We start from the raw sequence: 18,975 nt of genomic DNA on the forward strand, positions 1-18,975 counted from the left end.
TTCTGAATTCACTGTGATTTCTTGGTGACTATCTTATATAGATGGCCTCTAGTTTTTCTCTTTCCCACAAGTGGAAACACTCTCTTTTTGTCTACTCTATATCAAAACCTTTCATAATTTAATGTCCTGTATTAGGTCAGCATACATCACAGTGCAGTCATCTTCATTTTTAAGACTCACCTTTAAAATCTTCTCTTTGAGTCTGCATCTCTCGCTTATTCACTTTTGTTTCTAAACAACAGATGATGCTGTGGGAGCTCTTCGTGCTGTTTTCCATATAGGCAGTGCTTGTTCCTTTCTTGGAAGGATGAGGATCACAGAGTTTTGCATTAATCTTAAAAAGCTCAAGGGCCTTTATGGCCGCTGCATTGTTATCCATACGATGGAAACTTGGACAGGAAGCACAAAACTCATTCGTGCAGGCCTCATTTCCACAGCCCTCAGTTAACTGGTGGTAGTAGCGTTCTATTAGATGCTTTGCAGCTGCTCGCTTCCTGTGGCAAACATTCAAAACGGTAGGCAGAGGGATTAGTACAGCCTTCAAATACCAAGCTCAGTGCAGCATTAGCACAGCAGTGTTTCATTTAAATGACTCACACGGTAATATATTGTGGAGACGAAATGTTCAACCTTGCTCTTCCCCTCAGCACTTGTGCTACCTGCAGAATTTTTCTACTGGTAAATAGAGGCTCTTACTAGAAGTGACAACTGAAGGGAAACACAAAGAACAGAATGGAAGCTACTGCTCCCAAGAATTGTCACACAAAATTGATTTAGCATCCCTTTGTGGTAAGTATAATTGCAATTACTTACAATACAATGCCTTCGTAGCTTTTAATTCATATGTACAATGACAGTGTGTACCAACAGAGACTTGTTGCACAGAGCAGTATTTTAAGCCAGAAGTATAATGATTCACCTGGAGTTGTCCTGGTTCTCACTTTCCTGATTTCATGTTAGCATGAATCTTTTAAATGAAACACTGCACAGGCACACACAGGGGGACCCCACCAGGTTCTGTTCTTGGGGATTATGGGCAAATGGACACAATGAGTCTAAAACATGCACTGATGTTCTAAATTTGTATTGGGTAGAGTGTCAAAACATTCCTTTAAAAGCATCTCCAAGATCAGATCAGATGAAACACAATTTCTTAAGGTTAAATGTGGCATTATTTTGTTCTCGGCTCCTAAGAATTTCACAAGTAAATTCCACAGACTGCAAGTGTATACATTGGCACATGCCACAAGCATGCATCTAGTAAACCTACAAAAATTTATAACGAAGGAGATGTAGAACCCAAAATGACGATTTAGTGAAAACCCAAAATAACCAACCTCAAAAAAATAGCATAAGTTTTCGGTTAAATAAAAATTTTGAAGAGCTTGGTTTGGAAAGATACAAGGAGAATGAAAACGCATGCAGAAGGTGGCGTGCATTTATAGAAACAAAGCTGATCCACTCCCCAAATGTACACAGAATGCATAAATGTCCTTCATCCCTGCTTTTTCACTGTTGACAGGAGCAATTACTTCATAATTTGAATTATGAGGAGTAATGGGTAATATCCTCTTCCTGAGCTGCATAATTTCTTGACCAGCACAGGCGGCAAAGATACCATTGTGGACATGCACAACCCCCCCTGAAATTATAGCTGTTGTAAAGAATGGGGGGGGTGGGGGGGTGAAAGAGAAAGAGCAAGAGTTTCAAAGTAGAGGAAGACCACGCCACACGACTTGTTAAATATTCTTCATTATTCAAAAAAGCATTTCAAAGATCAAACGTTCGGATGTAAATATGCAGATCAGCTTGAAATTTGGCAACACCAAAATGTTCAATGACCTCAACAGTTAGATGTAGGCAATAAAGCTCACTCAAACCACAAGTTGCCTTGTAGATGGTGTTGAACAAGAACCTCTGCACATTGGATCACAAAGTTGGTGTAACATTGATAGAAGTGATTCGTCACTGATCAAGTGTAATGAATCAGAGCATCAATACCAGCTAGCGTTGAACAAATCAGTTCAAGCACCTACCTGCATGTAATGAAACTTGAAGAGGACATGATGTCAAAGCAGAGATTGATATATTCTCTAACAAAGGCATATCGAACCTTTTAGAGTAGAGTAAAGACAGATTTACGAGTAACAAATGGCTAGTGGCTTACATCAATATTGGTTGTCCTTTCCTTCGGTACATCTCTCTCACTTAGGTCCTCTTCCTCTACCCCTCTCTGCCTCCCACCCTGTCGCATTCTATCTCCTTTCCTCTGGCTCAGTCATTTCCTTTCTTCCCACGAATGCCGCCACATCTCAGCCCTCCAGCTCATTTGCGCACTCTTCTCCCTCCTCTGGCTTGCTCACCCTCCTCCTCTCCTTTGCTACAGTTTGGCTTGCTCCAGAGCGCACTACCTTTAGCTGCCCCCCCGCCCGTTTTCCTCCAGCTGTCATTCCGTCCCTTCCCCTCCCCCCATGTTTCTTTCTGTGCGTCCATCTCTCCTTCCCTGTGCATCTCCCTCTCACGCTCTCCCCTCAGACACCAACTCCACTCTGGCAAATTCACTCATGCTCTATTCCCCCTCCTTCCCTCCGCTGGCTCATTCTCTTCCTCTACACCTTTCTTCCTTTCCTCCAACTTTTTCTTCCTCCTCCTCCTCCTCTGCTGCAAGTGTGTTTTATTTCTCTTCCTCCCTCCTCCCCCACCCCCCATTGTCCCTCTCTTTAAACCCTCCAGCATACACTCCTTTTAGTTATTTTTCCTCAGGCTATCTTCCTTTGCTTTGGCTTTTTCTTTCTCTCTTTATCCTCCCTGTTTAAGGCAGACACAGTATTTATCCCGTGACTCTTAATATGGCATCTTGATCACATCCTGAGAATTATGTCCTTCCCTACTTGAACTCAGTCCCCCTATAACTGGGAACCTATCCAGATAGGGGTGCAACATCTGGATGTTAGTCACTCTCCTGCTTGGAGTAAAACTTTAAAAATAAATTGGTCCTGGCAAACAATTCTATTATGTTAGCACATAAGCAATTCGATTGGATTACTTGCAAAATGTTAGTGGGCATGTGATGCTCATGAAATAAAGAGAAGGGCCATTCCCCCATGAAATTTTTGCTTTCTTGAGTCTTTCCAATTTCAATGTAAATTGTTACATGCAATCATCTGGTGGTGGCCAGTATATAGTGAGCTGTTGCGTTAAACCTGAGGGGCCTATGAACCATGAAAGAAACTGCAATGAGAACTTATTCTGTCCTGAAGTGGATGTAGCCCAGAATTCCTGAATGGTGCCATGAAAAGTCTGCTGGTGCAAGCAGATTTGTCATACTCTGCTGGCTGAGCGTTCTAGAGGTCCCGCTGTACAGTACCATTTCCAAAGCTCTTTGGTACTTGTTAAAAGCTTCTAACTCGCAATCAACTTCTCCACTTGTCCACCAAAACCTTTCCCAACAAATGCAGAAGCATTTTCTCTGATGAGAAAATCCTGCCTAGTGGAGTTAGTTGCATCTTATCTGAACTTGGGTTAGGGGGAGATTCACAAAACTTGAACTTTTCAACCTTGAGAAGAGATGACCAAGAAGTGAACTTAGAGGTACAACAGTAAATAGTACGGAAAGGCAAATCTAGAACTCTACTTCAGGCTAAAGTAGGACAAGGGGGCACAGATTCAAAGTAGGAACAGTAGACAGAGAAACTATCTTCTCTGGGGACAGAGTCCAGAACAAGGGGCATAACCTTAAAATTAGAGTTAGGGCATTCAGGGGGGGATGTCAAGAAGCACTTCTTCACACAAGGGGTAGTGGAAATCTCCCCTCTCTCCAAAATGTATTGCGGCTTGGACAATTCAAAGTTTTTAAATTAAGATTCATAGATTTTGGTTAAGCAAGGTTATTGAGGGAGATGGAACAAGACAGGTGGATGAAATTAAGATACAGATCATCCATGATCTAACTGAATGGATTTATGGCTAGAGGTGTTGAATGGCTTACTGCTGTTCCTATGTTTTAAAGTGCTTCACAGATCATACAAGAACAGGAAACATCACCTGATGCAAGCTTCAAGATCAAAAAGGAAGACAGTGCCCTGGAATTTTTTTCTGTAAGGTAACTGTTTATATATACAACCAAAAGAGGTTGAATATAAATTCTAGAATCAATGTCATTTCGTGTGGCTCTCACATTCATTTATACCACTGGTTACCCTGAACATGCCTTGTGTGCGCACATCCATTCACAACTATCACATGTTCTTCATCTCTCTCTCACTAAGTAATCGTAACAAAATTGGAAGTAACCAGGTTTCTGCAAAAAAAAAAATGCATGGATGCAGTCCTCCCACTAAACGATCCCAGCCCTGGAATACTTATGCAATTTGTCAATTTTGATCGATCAACTCAAGATGTATAAAATTGATTACAATTCAGAAAACCCATATTGATCTTATCGCCGTAGTATTATTGTGGCGCCAATTAAGCTCCTAAACCAAAAGACTGTCAACTTCAACCGGAACCCAAGACACAACCCAGATGCAGAATTGAGCAAAAAAAGCACTGTTTTATTAGGTAGCATGTGAATAATAATCATTTAATTATTAATCACAAAACCTAGCGCAAAAGCACAGCACTCTGGATAATTAAAGAAAGTTCTCAGCACCTTGCTGCCCTGTTGGCCCCTAAAGATTAAATTGCTCGTCAGTGGGCTATCCTGGTTGTATATCTTTCAAACGTGACAAACTGCGCAAACTATCGAGTTTTTTTAAAAAACTTGCACAAAGGAGGTTAAAGAAGAACATGACTAATCTCGGGTCTACATTGGAAGGTGCAAACCAACTTGTCAGTATGTCGCTGACTGAAAGCATATAAATATCTTTCAAACTTAATAATGGATGAAGCTTAAAATAGAAATAAAAGGTTACTCACATTCGGCTTGCTGTGTGGTTTACTGCTAAAGGTCCTCCCTGTTCACTGCAATTAAAGAAACAGTATGTTATTATTAGACGACTACATGTGCTGCAGTTATTTAGAAAGACCATCATCCACAGGCAAGTTGCTTTGCTACAGAATAGATGAACAGCTTAGTGAGTACCTATGCGATTGTATGTGATCATTTATGTCAATAGTTAGATTTCAGAACATCTAACACCCACCATCACTGGAAAGACAGATCAAAATGTAGACATGCTGCTGAAACAAGTATTTCTTAGATGCGACATGTATCGATTCTGGGTATATTTCAAGAAAGCACCAGCTTGGAAAATAGTCCATTAGTAAGCCTCAACTTCTCTCCTACTCTTTTGTGATGTAATCCTTCGCTGTAGTCCTTAGCTCTTCAGTTAAAGAAAACAACCAAAGTGATCCTTAGCTCCTCCAACATTTAGGAGTGTTGCTCCACTTGTGTTGCTGATGTCAAAGTCAGGCTCTTGTTCGGGGCAATAGTTCATTCTGGCTGAGTGCATAACCACTTTTAATTCTGTTCACGTGTCAGGCACTCAGTCTGTCATACATGCTTTTAATATAGTTTATAATCCAAATTACAGTTAACAGGACAAAATCTGTAATCTTCTTAGGCAAAAAGCACTTGAAAATGAATAAATGCAATAGACAGAAATTGAAAATTCAAAATCATTTTCTCTTCCCTGGTCAGAAATTCACAAGAGAAGCAGACTTATAGGAAAATGAATGCAGCAATAAAGTTACACCACGTTTCAAATATAGATCCTGCAATTATTTTAGCAGAGCGCTACAATTGGATTTCAATAGGAAGTGAAACACTGATCATTCTAAATTCTAAAGTGAAAACACTGCGCTACTTTTGGAGCACCCCAATAGAGAATTGTACTGTTTCAGGTACAGGTTGGACCGCCCTTATCCGGCACCATCCCTCGTCCGGCATGATTCTGGTGGCCAGGAGCGCATGCGCAGAACGCAGCATGGGGCCGCGCCGTCACTTTGCGGGCCGCCACCCCTCCCCTCGGGCTGACCTCCCTTATTTGGCACAGGCTAAGTCCCGAGGGTGCCGGGTAAGGGAGGTTCAACTTGTACTGAACGGTCCACCCTACTAATCCTGAAGTTCAAAAATGTAAAGCACTTCTTAAAATAACTATAATCTGAAAAATCTAAATGCGTCAATTTAATTGGCAACTGTAAAGATTTCACATTGTTGACTAGTAAAATGGGCGTTTGGAAGGATATTTCTCCACGGTATTTGCATGTTTTATTGGTAATCGCATAGGAAGTGTCCTTGTATAAAAGGGGATGGAACTGGATTTTCTTTTGGCACCAAGAATGGTGCTACTGGCAACTGCACCAAGAATTTTTGACTAATTACTGACAGAGACAAAACCAGTAACAACCAGTTTTATCCCTACCGCAGCAGAAAAATCATTTCATTTCCAGTGGAGGATTCAGTTTGGGTAGGTCAGAGACTTCAATTCTATATCAGACAATGGAACTCAGACTATTCCACATGTAACAGGAAACTTGTGCTAAAAAGAAAAGAGTGATGGTCACTTCCATATATTTAACCTAAAAATGTAGCATGAATACAAGAGTGCTTGGAAGTCGCAATTTACCGAAAGGTAAACTGGACATCAGATTTTAAGGTACAAACGGTGATTAGAATTGGCATTACTCTGTTTTAACCACTCATTGGGCACCCTCTCTATTTTATACCTTTTGTGAAAAATGGCACCGGATTTCAAAGCATAAAAGGATTTTTCTGAGTGACAAGAGCACAACGATGCTACAACAAAGCAGTATGCTGCACTCCAATACCTTCCATACCACAAGTTCTTGATCAGCTCAGAAGAGAAAAAGACAGTAGCTAGACATTTTTACAACCATAAAAGGACTCTCAAAAATCAGGAAATACTTTTATGCAGCTCATAGCAACCAGTTTAGGCCAAGGCCCAGGAGTAGACTGCATTTGTAGGGGGCTGAAATTCAAGGGGGTTTCTTTCTTTTAAAATTGGAATGGGAAGCCAGAGAGAACAGTTTTGCCCCGCATATATCCAAATATGTGTGTTCTGATGAAGGGTCTCCGATCTGAAACATTAACTGTTTCTCTCACCGCGGATGCTGCCTGGCCTGCTGAGTGTTTCCAGCATTTTGTGTTTTTGTGTGTTATATATGTGGAGGCTTGATTTGCCCTCAAAAAAGGTTTAAATCCTCACCCAAGAAATCCTTTACTAACTTTTGTTGAAGTCATCTTCGCATCACAAACCTCCCTTCTGAGCTGCCCTCAGAATGGAGGGGGGGTTTAAAAAAAATCCAATCCACTCCCTCTACACTGCCTGTACAATTCTCTCATCACATGTGCCATACGTACGCCGACGACACCCAGCACTACCTCACCACCACTCTCGACCCCTTAATTGTCTGATTGCTTATCCGATATCAAGTACTGGATGAGTAGAAATTTCCAACTAAATATTGAGAAGACTGAAGCTATTGTCTTCAGTCCCCGCCACAAACTCTGCTACCTAGCCATTGACTCCATCCCTCTTCCCTGGCAACTGAGGTTGAACAGACTGTCGCAACCTGCGTGTCATATTTGACCCAAAGATGAGCTTCTGACTACATATCCGCATCATCACAAAGACCACCTACTGAGTCGTCCATAACATTGCCCGACTCCACCCCTGCTTCAGCTCATCTGCTGCTGAAACCTTCATCCATGATTTTACCACCAGTAGGCTCGACTCTTCCAATGAAATTGTGTGGGTAGTATGGTTGTTAATACTAAGAGTCCGGGAAAACTTTATTCTGGAGGATTTACTGCTGGATTGCAAGCTACAGAAGATTTGCGTGGATTAGATATAGCGATAACAACATGCATTTATGTGGTGCCTTTCACACCGTGAAATGTTCCAAGGTGCCACATGAGATATTGAGGCAGATGAGGTAGGTTTTAAGGAGCTTATTTAAAGGTGGAGGGGAAAACTGGAGGTCATGGTGTTCCCATGCGTCTACTGCCCTTGTCCTTCTCGATGGTAGAAGTCGCGAGTTTGGGAGCTGCTGTCGAAGAAGCCTTGGTGCGTTGCTGCAGTGCATCTTGTAGGTGGTACACACTGTAGCCACGGTTCGCCGGAGGTAGAGGGAGTGAAAAGGTGGTGGATGGGGTGCCAGTCAAGCCAGTTGCTTTATCCTGGATGGTGTTGACCAACTTGTGTTGTTGGAACTGCACTCATCCAGACAAGTGGAGAGTATGCCATCACATTCCTGACATCTGCCGTGTCGATAGTGGAAAGGCTTTGGGGAGTCAGGTGAGTCGCTCGCCACAATACCCAGCCTCTGACCTGCTCTTGTAGCCATAGTATTCATGAAAAGTTCTCAAGACAAAGGTTCATAAGATTTACAGAAACTTCCTTTCTGTTTTTAGCCAAAATAGTAAATGGTTCCTTTTTCTCAAGCACTGTAGTTTTTCTCTTAACATCCTTAGAAATGTCCCATAATTTTCTCTCTCCAATGTTGCATTTTAACTTTTTCCCCCTCGTATCTGAACAAACTTGTGGTACTAACACAGTGCCCACTGAGTCAGCAGTCGTGATCTCTTTGCTATTACCATTGATTGATTGAAGGGAGATTAGAGGCTGCGGTAATGCTCGGCAGAGGCAGAGATCTGGGATCGCATGATATAGTCATGACAGACTAGAAAGTTAGGACAGAACAAGACAGCTGGGATGGGACAAATTGGAGTGCTAGAATAGAGTGAAATATAGCAAGGTCAGAGACTGGGTAGAGGAGACAAATATGTATTTCAGTGTTTTGAAAATGTTCTATAAATAGCACTAAGTACCCAGTTCATTAATGTGCTGCAATGTACCATGTTACCTGTGTCATTAAAAGTACTATGTAAAGTTACAAACTTCCTTCTATATGAACAGAATTAGAAATTGCATCCATTCAGTACCCAATGTACTGCGTGGCAGACATCCAGGTTTCAATATTGCATTATGGTACAAGATAACTAAAATTTAACCTAATTACCTTTTTGGTGCCGGCTTTTAACACTGGAACTCCCTCCCCAACAGCACTGTGGGAGTACCATCACCACATGGACTGCAGTGGTTCAAGGTGGCAGTTCACCACCCCCTTCTCAGGGGCAATTAAGAATGGGCTACAAATACCCACATCCCACGAACTAATGTAGAAAAAGAATGTCCTTAATTTTTTTTTAAAAAGCAATATATGAAAAGATGTATTCTCTGACTTCTTGACTTTACATACTGAAATTTGATCTTACTAGCACTTACAAAAAAGGTCCAAGATTTAAACTGGCTTTAACTAATTATTTTGCTCTCCATCCAGCACTTACTACACTATATTTGTATACAAAGTAAATAAAGCTAAACCAAAATAAGGCAAACATACTGTACTATTCTCAGGAACAGAAGATTAATGGAATAATATAACAGTCTATTATTTAGTGATTTTCCCGAGCTATCCTTTACTTAGAGGCCAAAACTTACTTTGAACGCATTATTTCAAAAGGAAATAATGCAGCAATACCCCATCATGAGAATAAAGATCAACTTATGTAGTGCTGATGTAACTATTCTAGAATGCTATCTTGGTTAGTTGCAGAATGAGTAGGGATTTCACAATATTGTAGTGCCTTTCACAATCTCACGATGTTCCAAAGTGCTTCACAGCCAATGAAGTACTTTTTGAAATGTAGTAATGCAGAGAAATGCAGCAGCCAATATGTGCACAGCAAGGTCCCACAAATACCAATGAGCTACACGACCACTAAAGCTGTTTTTAGTGGTGCTGGTTGAGGGATAAATATTGGCCAGGACACCTGGAGAACTCCCCTGCTCTTCTTCAAATAATGCCATGGGATTTTTTACATCTACCTTTCAGCTTAATGTCTCATCTGAAAGTCGGCACCTCCGACAGTGTAGTACTCCCTCAGTACTGCACTGAAATGCCAGCCGAGATTATGTGCTCAAGTCTCTGGAGCGGGGCTTGAACCCACAATCTTCAGACTCAGACGCGAGCGCTACCCACTGAGTCACAGCCGACAATACGCCGAGAAGCTAATTATTGATATTTTCTCACTTGTTTCTGCCACAGATGTCTTCCTGTGCATTCCTACTGAATTGGATTACAACTTTGTAATATTCCAACTAAATATCTTAATGCAACTATCCAAGACTGTATATTAATGTGATCTTTCACTTTAAAAATACAAATGTCTGAAAATTTAGCAGAAAGCTCTCTAGACAGTGCCTGCAGGAACGGGCCGACTTCAAAACCCACTCTACTCAACAACCTGTATGTAATTCCTGCAACAGATTCAGTGACCAGAAGTAGAGGTTTCTGGTGATCCAGTCACCTTCGATATTAAGGATAGCTATAAATAACTGAATTCCATACAAAACATTTTATTCACAGCAATTCTTCTCAATCTCAACTTACTCTTACTTAACGTACAATTTATATACAAGATGTGACAATCAAATGAACAGGTGAAAGATGCAAGTGACTTTATTATGTTTCAGATACTCAGTCAGCAGATAGCGCAGCAACATGCAGAGCAAAGTTCCCTCTACTCTGCACCAAAAGTGCTTCTGCCCCAACCCTGCAGGTGCACTCCCTACAGCAGCAGGGTGGCATTTTAGGCAGTTTTAGAAACCTAGGTGCAGGAGTAGGCCATTCGGCCCCTCGAGTCTGCACCACCATTCAATAAGATCAGTACCCCTTTCCTGCTTTCTCTCCATACCCATTGATCCCTTTAGCCGTAAGGGCCATATCTAACTCTCTCTTGAATATATCCAATGAATTGGCATCAATAACTCTCTGCGGTAGAGAATTCCGCAGGTTAACAACTCTGAGTGAAGAAGTTTCTCCTCATCTCAATCCTAAATGGCCTACCCCTTATCCTAAGACTGTGTCTCCTGGTTCTGGACTTCCCCATCAACGGGAACATTCTTCCTGCATCTAACCTGTCCAGTTCTGTCAGAATCTTATGATTCCGTCAGAACTTTCTATGAGATCCCCTCATCCTTCTAAACTCCAGTGTATAAAGGCCCAGTTGATCCAGTCTCTCCTCATATGACAGTCCTGCCATCCCGGGAATCAACTACGGTCCATGCCTACTTAGAATTGAATTGAGGCTACCCATAAACATTTCACATAGGATCTTTTTAACTAGAGAAGACTTTCATCCCTTCTAGGTTTCATCCGAACCCAGGCTCCAGAGGTAAAAGGCTAGTACCTAACTCACTGCACCATCCCGCCCATAATGCTACAAGTTTACCATTGAGTGTGATGTGGAACCACTTTGCACTGGCACTACTACAGTAGTAGAGGTAAATGCGTCCCAAGTGGAAGAACAGTCAACACATCTTCCACTGCATGAAGGAAATAATGCAACCAGCTTACCTTGGTAAATGAACAATTCTAAAATTCTATCAATTTACTTTTCCTTAAGTGTAGACTTCAATTCAGTGAATTCAAACCGGTCTGTACATTGTACTAAAATATAGTTTTTAAATATAGGCGTCAAAATTCTAATGATTTGTCCATTGTAGATGGATATAATTATGCCTGATAATGCAGTTTTCTATGCTAAAAATTGAATTACACAATTTGAATTAAGCAATATAAATTACACAGCAAAATAGGAACTTAATAGTTAAAAATGGAATCAGAAGCAAGGCGAGTAGACTGTACTGAAATTAAAATGTACACCAATACTTGCTAGCGACAAGCTTGAAATACAATACTAACCATTTACCAATCTCTAAAGCTACAAGAACTCTCATAATTTGCAAAATGAGGGAGTTTAAAAGGATGAAAATTTATGGTTTGGGTGCAGTATTTCTAGAAAGGAACAGTCAGTTTTTCATCTGGCATGTGGGACTGGAATATCTTGCACTCTGTTTATACTGAAACTGCTCCTGTTGTGTCAGTCATTCATCTAAACACCAAGGTGGATTTAGCAACTTGTAGCTACACCAGATCATCAAGGGCAGTGACTACATATTTACAATTGTGCTATTTAGTCAATGGACTTTCCTCCAACATTAGGGGAATATACATACATGGCACCGCAGTCAGAATTGCACTGATCACAGCGACCAAGCTTAGACCTCAAGGCCAGAATCAAATGACAGCCCCAACAGCAGTCAGTCAATCCTCCAGATGTAGGAAATGAATTGTGATTCTGCAATGCACAATTTGTCCCCTGCAGCACCAGGAGCAGGAGAGTTGACAAGAGAAGAAATGTGAAAAAAAAATCAGGAGAGAGAAACATGAGAAACACGGGCTTTTGCAATAAACATCAGTTAGTCAGAAAGTCATGGGCCCTTCTGTATTAAACAAGGATGCCCCAAAGTGCTTTATAGCCTATAAGTTACTTTTGAAGTGCAATCACTGTCGTTTTGTAGGCAAATGCAACAAGCAATATGCGCACAGTAAAGTCTCACAAACAGCAATGAGATAAATGACCAGTGACTAAGTTTCTCTTGTAGGTTGAATAAATAAATATTGGCCAGGGCATTGGGAGAAAACTTTGAATTGCACCATGGGATCTTTTACAACCACCTGAGCAGGCAAAGACTTGACTTAATATCTCATTCCAAAAATAGCATCTCCAACAGTGTGGCACATCTTGAAGAGTCAGCCCAGATTATATCCACAATTTACTTACTCAGGAGGCATTTATCCTATTCCTGATTCTCTCCTGCAAGCCCTCAGTTCTGCCGCTTATTCCAAAAATGCCACATTTTCTGCTGCGCTAGTGGTCAAAATGACCCCACTGCTCTTGCTCCCATAAACTTGAGAAACCCGCTTCTGATGGAGGTGGCTGGAGTGTAATGGCTGGCTACAGTTTGGCTACTTGCTCCAGGTCTCCTGCGCTGCTGGCTGCGACAATCTTTACATCAGCGTCTGCTCTTAGACTGTTCTCTTCATCAGCTACGCAAAATTTATAGTTCAAGTGTTGCTCTCCAGACTGGCACTGTTGCTGTCACCCTTGAAGTAAATATGCAATCAGTTAGTAATGTGCTGCATAATTGACAGTCTCTTGCTGTAGAATTTGATTTGAGTTGAGATTGGCCACAGAAATGGGTTTGAGGGATCACAAAATTTGAGATCCAGTTTATATTACAGCACTGTCAGGGAGGGGGGGGGGGGGGGGGGAAGGGCAATACTGAAACATTAAAGGGTATTTTGAAGGATTTTACCAGCAACGAGTCAAGAATTACATTATAAAAAGATAGATTAAATTCCTTTAGTTTATGCCTATCTTTACAGTCTTTTAGTTAATGAACACTGAATTCTTTGGGAATAGATATGGAGTCCAACAGGTTAGAGACAGAGTTTATAATTATAACAAGATGCACAAAGTTTCCGAGCTTAATGACTCTCTACTAATGTTAACTCGTGTTCCATTTATATTGCAGAATTGCCTTTACTTAAGCACATGTTGAGGCTTCCTGCACTGCGAATCTCTGCCTATTAACTGTGGATCAGCAACAATATGGGTAGGTGCTCAAAAGTAGCAATTGCAACTGAAACAAAACAGAAAAAGCTAGAAGACTCAGCAGATTAAGGATGCATCTGTGAAGAGAACACACCAGTTAACGTTTGTGACTTTCATTGTATAAACCCATGATATTTACACTAAGCACTGGGAAAAGATAGTTTGATAGCTAAAGCACATTTAAATTCGCAAGCACAAGTATACGGTTTCAAGGCATGACACCGAAATGTCCAGGAACTTTGCAGTTTCACTTTCAAAAATAAAATGATTTCCTTCACCCCCTTCAGATTACTTCACTACCCCACAATAAGGAATTGAAGATGAGAGTGGGCAACTCCCTGGCATCTGGTTAGCAGTGATGAGTCTGATGGCTATTCCCACTTTGTTCATGTCCCACTTTTGCATCCACCAAGTCTCACACCCCCCCCCAACATCTATCCTAGGCAAGATGAAGCAAATTATGTTGTACCACTCAAAATGCCTATTTTCTTTAATCCTATATTCTGGTTGCAAGACATTGAAAGCTAGAGTTACAATTCAAAAGACTCTGATGTCAAGAGATCCGCTGGTGTATGGATGTCAGCCGAACCCCAATTTTTAAAGTTGCTAACAAATCTCCCATGGTGATGCTCCCCAGTAGGCTCTGGAACACTGCATGATATTTAAGCTGCAAACCGAGCCTGTGTGTTTCAAGCCACTGCTCTGAACAGTTAAATACAAGTTATTTTAAGTACTTGTAACCCAGGGAGGTCAGAAGGCAGTTGTAACTGCATGCAAATTTCAGAATTGAGATGGTGTGTGATAGTGCATTACACAGTATAATGCTCATGTCCTTATAAAACAGAAATCCACTAATCTCGTAACTCCAACACACAACACAAAAGAGCTGCACAAAACTGGGGAATTGGTATTAAAGTGGCCAGTGAAGGGTGCAAGGTATTCAGCATTTCAGCCCTTTCTCCCAGCTACAACCAAGGTAATTTTATTGACCTACTGCTGTTTCTTATAAATCAAGCTTTTTTTCATCCTTTAGTTCACTCAATATAGAAAAGAGGTGCAGGAGTAGGCCATTCGGCCCTTCGAGACTGCACCACCATTCAATATCATGGCTGATCATGCAACTTCAGTACTCCATTCCTGCTTTCTCTCCATACCCCTTGATCCCTTTAGCCAGAAGGGCCACATTTAACTCCTTTTTGACTATATCTAACGAACTGGCCTCAACAACTTTCTGTGGTAGAGAATTCCACAGGTTCACAATTCTCTGAGTGAAGAAGTTTCTCCTCATCTCGGTCCTAAATGGCTTACCCCTTATCCTTAGACTGTGGCCCCTGGTTCTAGACTTCCCCAACATTGGGAACATTCTTCCTGCATCCAACCTGTCTAATCCCATCAGAATTTTATGTTTCAATGAGAGCCCCTCTCATTCTTCTAAATTCCAATGAATATAAGCCCAGTCGATCCAGTCTTTCTTCATATCCAAGTCCTGCCATCCCAGGAATCAGTCTGGTGAACCTTCGCTGCACTCCCTCAATAGCAAGAATGTCCTTCCTCAGATTAGGAGACCAAAACTGTACACAATATTCAAGGTGTGGCCTCACCAAGGCCCTGTACAACTGCAGTAAGACCCCCCCCCCCCCCCCCGCTCCTATACTCAAATCCTCTCGCTATGAAGGCCAACATGCCATTTGCCTTCTTCACCACCTGTTGTATCTGCATGCCAACTTTCAATGACTGATGTACTATGACACCCAGGTCTCATTGCACCTCCCCTTTTCCTAATCTGTCATCATTCAGATAATATTCTGTCTTTCTATTTTTGCCAAATTGGATAACCTCACATTTATCTACATTATACTGCATCTGCCATGCATTTGCCCACTCACCTAACCTGTCCAAGTCACCCTGCAGCACCTCTGCATCCTGCTCACACCGCCACCCAGCTTAGTGTCATCTGCAAACTTGGAGATATTACATTCAATTCCTTCGTCTAAATCATTAATGTATATTATAAATAGCTGGGGTCCCAGCACTGGATCTTGTGGTACCCCACTAGTCACTGCCTACCATTCTGAAAAGGTACCCGTTTATTCCTACACTTTGCTTCCTGTCTGCCAACCAGTTCGCTATCCACGTCAATACATTACATCCAATAGCATGTATTTTAATTTTGCACACTAATCTCAAGCCAGGAAATTCCTCAAAACCTGTGACAGAACACCGACATAATGTCAATTTTCAGCATAAAAGATAGACAAGATGCTCCGGTATGTGTTTTTTTTTTTAAAAAGACACTACCCCAGAGTTTTCTTGAACTTTTGCGCTGATTCAGTTAAACTTCTGCCAAAACTCTTTGTCCATCATTAACATGGCTCCTTCCCCATGCAAAAGACCAGAGAACGTGACTTTCCTGCATTTACACCAGTTCTGAATGGACTGTAAATTTACAACACAAATTTTAGACGCAACAGGACCCAAACTCTCATTTCTGGTATTTTTTTTCCTTCAAGACTGGCACTGTATTTTCTGTATAGTTGAATGAATTTATTATATTAAAACTGAAGCGCTCCCACAACTGCAGTTTTAAAAATATGCTGTGCATAAATGAGTTAATGCTTCAAACTTAAATTTTCATATGTATGGGAATTAAAGCAGAAATATGGTGCACATTCTGTGCTTTCTTCTGACCCCGATTAGTTTATGCTTTCCGTTTGTTAACATTGCAATGAGATTATCAGGAATTGAAACATACGTTGCCATCAGCAGGACTGGCATTAACAGCCGGAACTTTCAGCACAATCGCCACACAAATGGGATTGAGGAAATCCTGGGCCACAATTCTACCATGCATAGATATTTCTTCTCAGTTGAAAACATTTATTACTGGCTGCTTTTTTAAAAAAATAAACCTTTCAAACTAGACTTTTAGAATGTTCTTTTAGTAACCACAGTGTTTAAGGCAATACACAGGCAACATTCTAAGACAGCTAAGCCGTTCAAGCTATTTTTTCTTTGCTTTCTCCTGTGTGTGCATTTAGACACCGGTGGCCTTTAGTTGCTTTGCACAATGATGCCCACTTTCTTGCTCTCACACAAAATTGAGGTACAACAGTACTGAGAGTTGATTTACCAAAGTGGAAATGAGCTTCACCTGTTCAAGAAATGGGTAGAATTAATTCCTTTCACAAATATTGTCGCAGCAAATTTGAGAGTTGGACAAGTATTAGGAGAAAGATTTGATAGGAGACATACAAGCAATACTATACAAAATTATATTTCCTAGACACTGGGACCAACCAGATGGACTGTAATGGGCTTTTATGGTCCTGTACATTTCCATGTTCGTACTGAAGATCAGCATTTTGACAGTCTGCTCAAGTTAAATTCAAATCCCTGCTCAAATATTTTACTAGTTACTAGGGACATTTCAGGTCTGCCATCATGGTCTGTGAAAATGATACAACACAATTCTCATCACCACACACGTTCCTCCCCTTTGATATTCATTATGTCAACGTGTGCAACGTCAGTAGCAACAAACAGCGGAATCCAAATGAAAGATACCAAAAAAAACAAGATCTCGCTCGAAAAAACACAAAACTCTACATACATGGAACAGTTGGCCACAGGCTGGAATTGTTTTTTTTTTCTTTGCCTGTTGTCTCACCTTCACTCCTGAAGGCATTGACCCCTTGGTACAGTTTGAATAGCTCATCCAAGTGGCTATAATCAGTGTGAGCACCCCAACTGTCAACGTCAGTAGGCTACTTTTTTTTTTTATAAATTCGTAGCCAATCGTTTCCAATTCTTTGTCAAGTCACAAACGCCAGAGGTCACCCTGCACCAGTCAAGGATCACTCTGCGCCAATGCTCTTAGCCAAAAGGCCTAGAGCCACTGCACCGTTCCTGGAAGTACTGCAATACCAGGTTCGTGCCATGGAGGTGGATGGGTCAGGTCCCCCACACACCTCCGTGGAGGTGGATGGGTCAAGCCATCCCACCCACCTCCTGTTTACAAAAATGTAAGCATATACCTTCCTGACCAGGGAGAAACCACCGGAGGTCATGGTGGCTGGTCAGGTTAGTTATGCAGATCTTAGCCAAAAGGCCGAGAAGCGATGTTGGTCTCGGAGACATTGCAGCTGAACATAATCCTGTCCTAATTTGTCAGTCATGTTCAACTGGGTTTACTGAATAACGATCAGGGTGAGCTAACATTTGTTTTCCTAACCAGAGATGAACTGCAAGATCCCTACCACTATCCCAGCAGAGACCCACCTAACTCAGCATAGACCAGGCCTTGAATACAGAACCTTCTGCATCTATACATCTCAGCTACACACAGAATAAATTTGTTAAGGCATCGGGGAAGTTCCAAATTCGAAGTTTTGATAAAGTGCATACATCTCTCTTCACGTATGTGATTTCAGAATTCTTTAAAGTTCTTTCAAGTAATGTTCAGAGTGTAAGGAGATACAGAAACGCTTAAACTCTGGGGGGAGGGGGAAACAGAGATTTTGCTTTGGGCACAATCTGGAAATTGCGCCCAAAATGTGCTGGTTAGGTTATATTACAAGTTTCCACTAAAATTCATTTGCATAATTACAAACTTAAAATCGTCCAAAAACCAACGCAATTAGGCAGCATAATCGATTTTTTATTCCCCTTTCCATTACAAAGTATTCCTTGATGTATTGAAAAGTGGAAACCGGGTGCAGTTTTATTAATATAGCTAAAAATGAATACCAGAAATAGGCATTTGCAGTAAGTACTGCCTCTCACCCGTGAGTAACCGGATTTAAAAATCACTGAAAATCAGAACTATACTGAACCATTTAACAGTTTCATTGGTGTACACAGTTTCCTAACAAATTAAATATTTTTTGATAAGAAAATTAAAAACATGCTTACTAGTGCCTGTGTGCCGAAGAAACTGAGCGCAAATCTGTAGACCCTCTCAGAACCAACGCAATCGGCAGAATCTCTCAATTTTGACCGGGGGCGCTTTTGCCCGCAGGGCCCGATTCAGCTGCACTGAATCTTGAACGAGCGTAAAAGATCACAAAAAACATGAGCGCAAATGTTTATGGGCGTAACTCGCGTTTTAAATTCCCCAATCTTTTGCGCTGGTTTGGCCGATTCTGCTGGAATCTGGGTGCAAAGCTAGCAGAAACTTTACCAGTAGATTCTAACACCAGCTGAGAAACCGCACATTCCCACACTTGGGGTGTTAAGTAGATTGCTTCAACTCCTATGACTAGCATTCGCGTTAAGAATGTGCCTCGTACTGCTGGCATGTTTAACGTCCCTAGAATGTGATACTAGTGAGATTAATATGCAGCTGGCTTCAGAGTTCATTTCATATTAACTGCTCGCTAATATTCAATTACTTTAACTTTGAGGTTCTTGAATTCTCAGCTTTTATTTTGCAAACGTTGTTACATCCATTTCAATATAACCACCCCCCATTCATACATGACAATCAA

General features: G+C 41.3%; 1 protein-coding gene and 1 pseudogene across 3 annotated transcripts in view; both read right to left on the reverse strand.

Annotated features, from left to right (window-relative positions):
* ube3a (ubiquitin protein ligase E3A) overlaps positions 1–18,975 on the reverse strand; it is a 71,952-nt gene that overhangs the window by 49,337 nt on the left and 3,640 nt on the right. Inside the window, exons 2-4 of one of the 3 annotated variants that reach the window (XM_070892451.1) lie at positions 12,656–12,978; positions 4,918–4,962; positions 181–494 (exon numbers count right to left, since the gene is read on the reverse strand). In XM_070892451.1, the coding sequence (XP_070748552.1) occupies positions 181–494; positions 4,918–4,962; positions 12,656–12,666 (370 nt within the window). In that variant the 5' untranslated portion in view covers positions 12,667–12,978. The remainder of the gene's footprint in view (positions 1–180; positions 495–4,917; positions 4,963–12,655; positions 12,979–18,975) is intronic. The other 2 variants (XM_070892450.1, XM_070892452.1) reach the window with 2 other exon arrangements.
* LOC139275409 (U2 spliceosomal RNA) lies at positions 17,380–17,609 on the reverse strand (annotated as a pseudogene).

This window comes from Pristiophorus japonicus, chromosome 10 (genome assembly GCF_044704955.1).
Source record: "Pristiophorus japonicus isolate sPriJap1 chromosome 10, sPriJap1.hap1, whole genome shotgun sequence".
Classification (NCBI taxonomy): Eukaryota; Metazoa; Chordata; class Chondrichthyes; family Pristiophoridae; genus Pristiophorus; species Pristiophorus japonicus.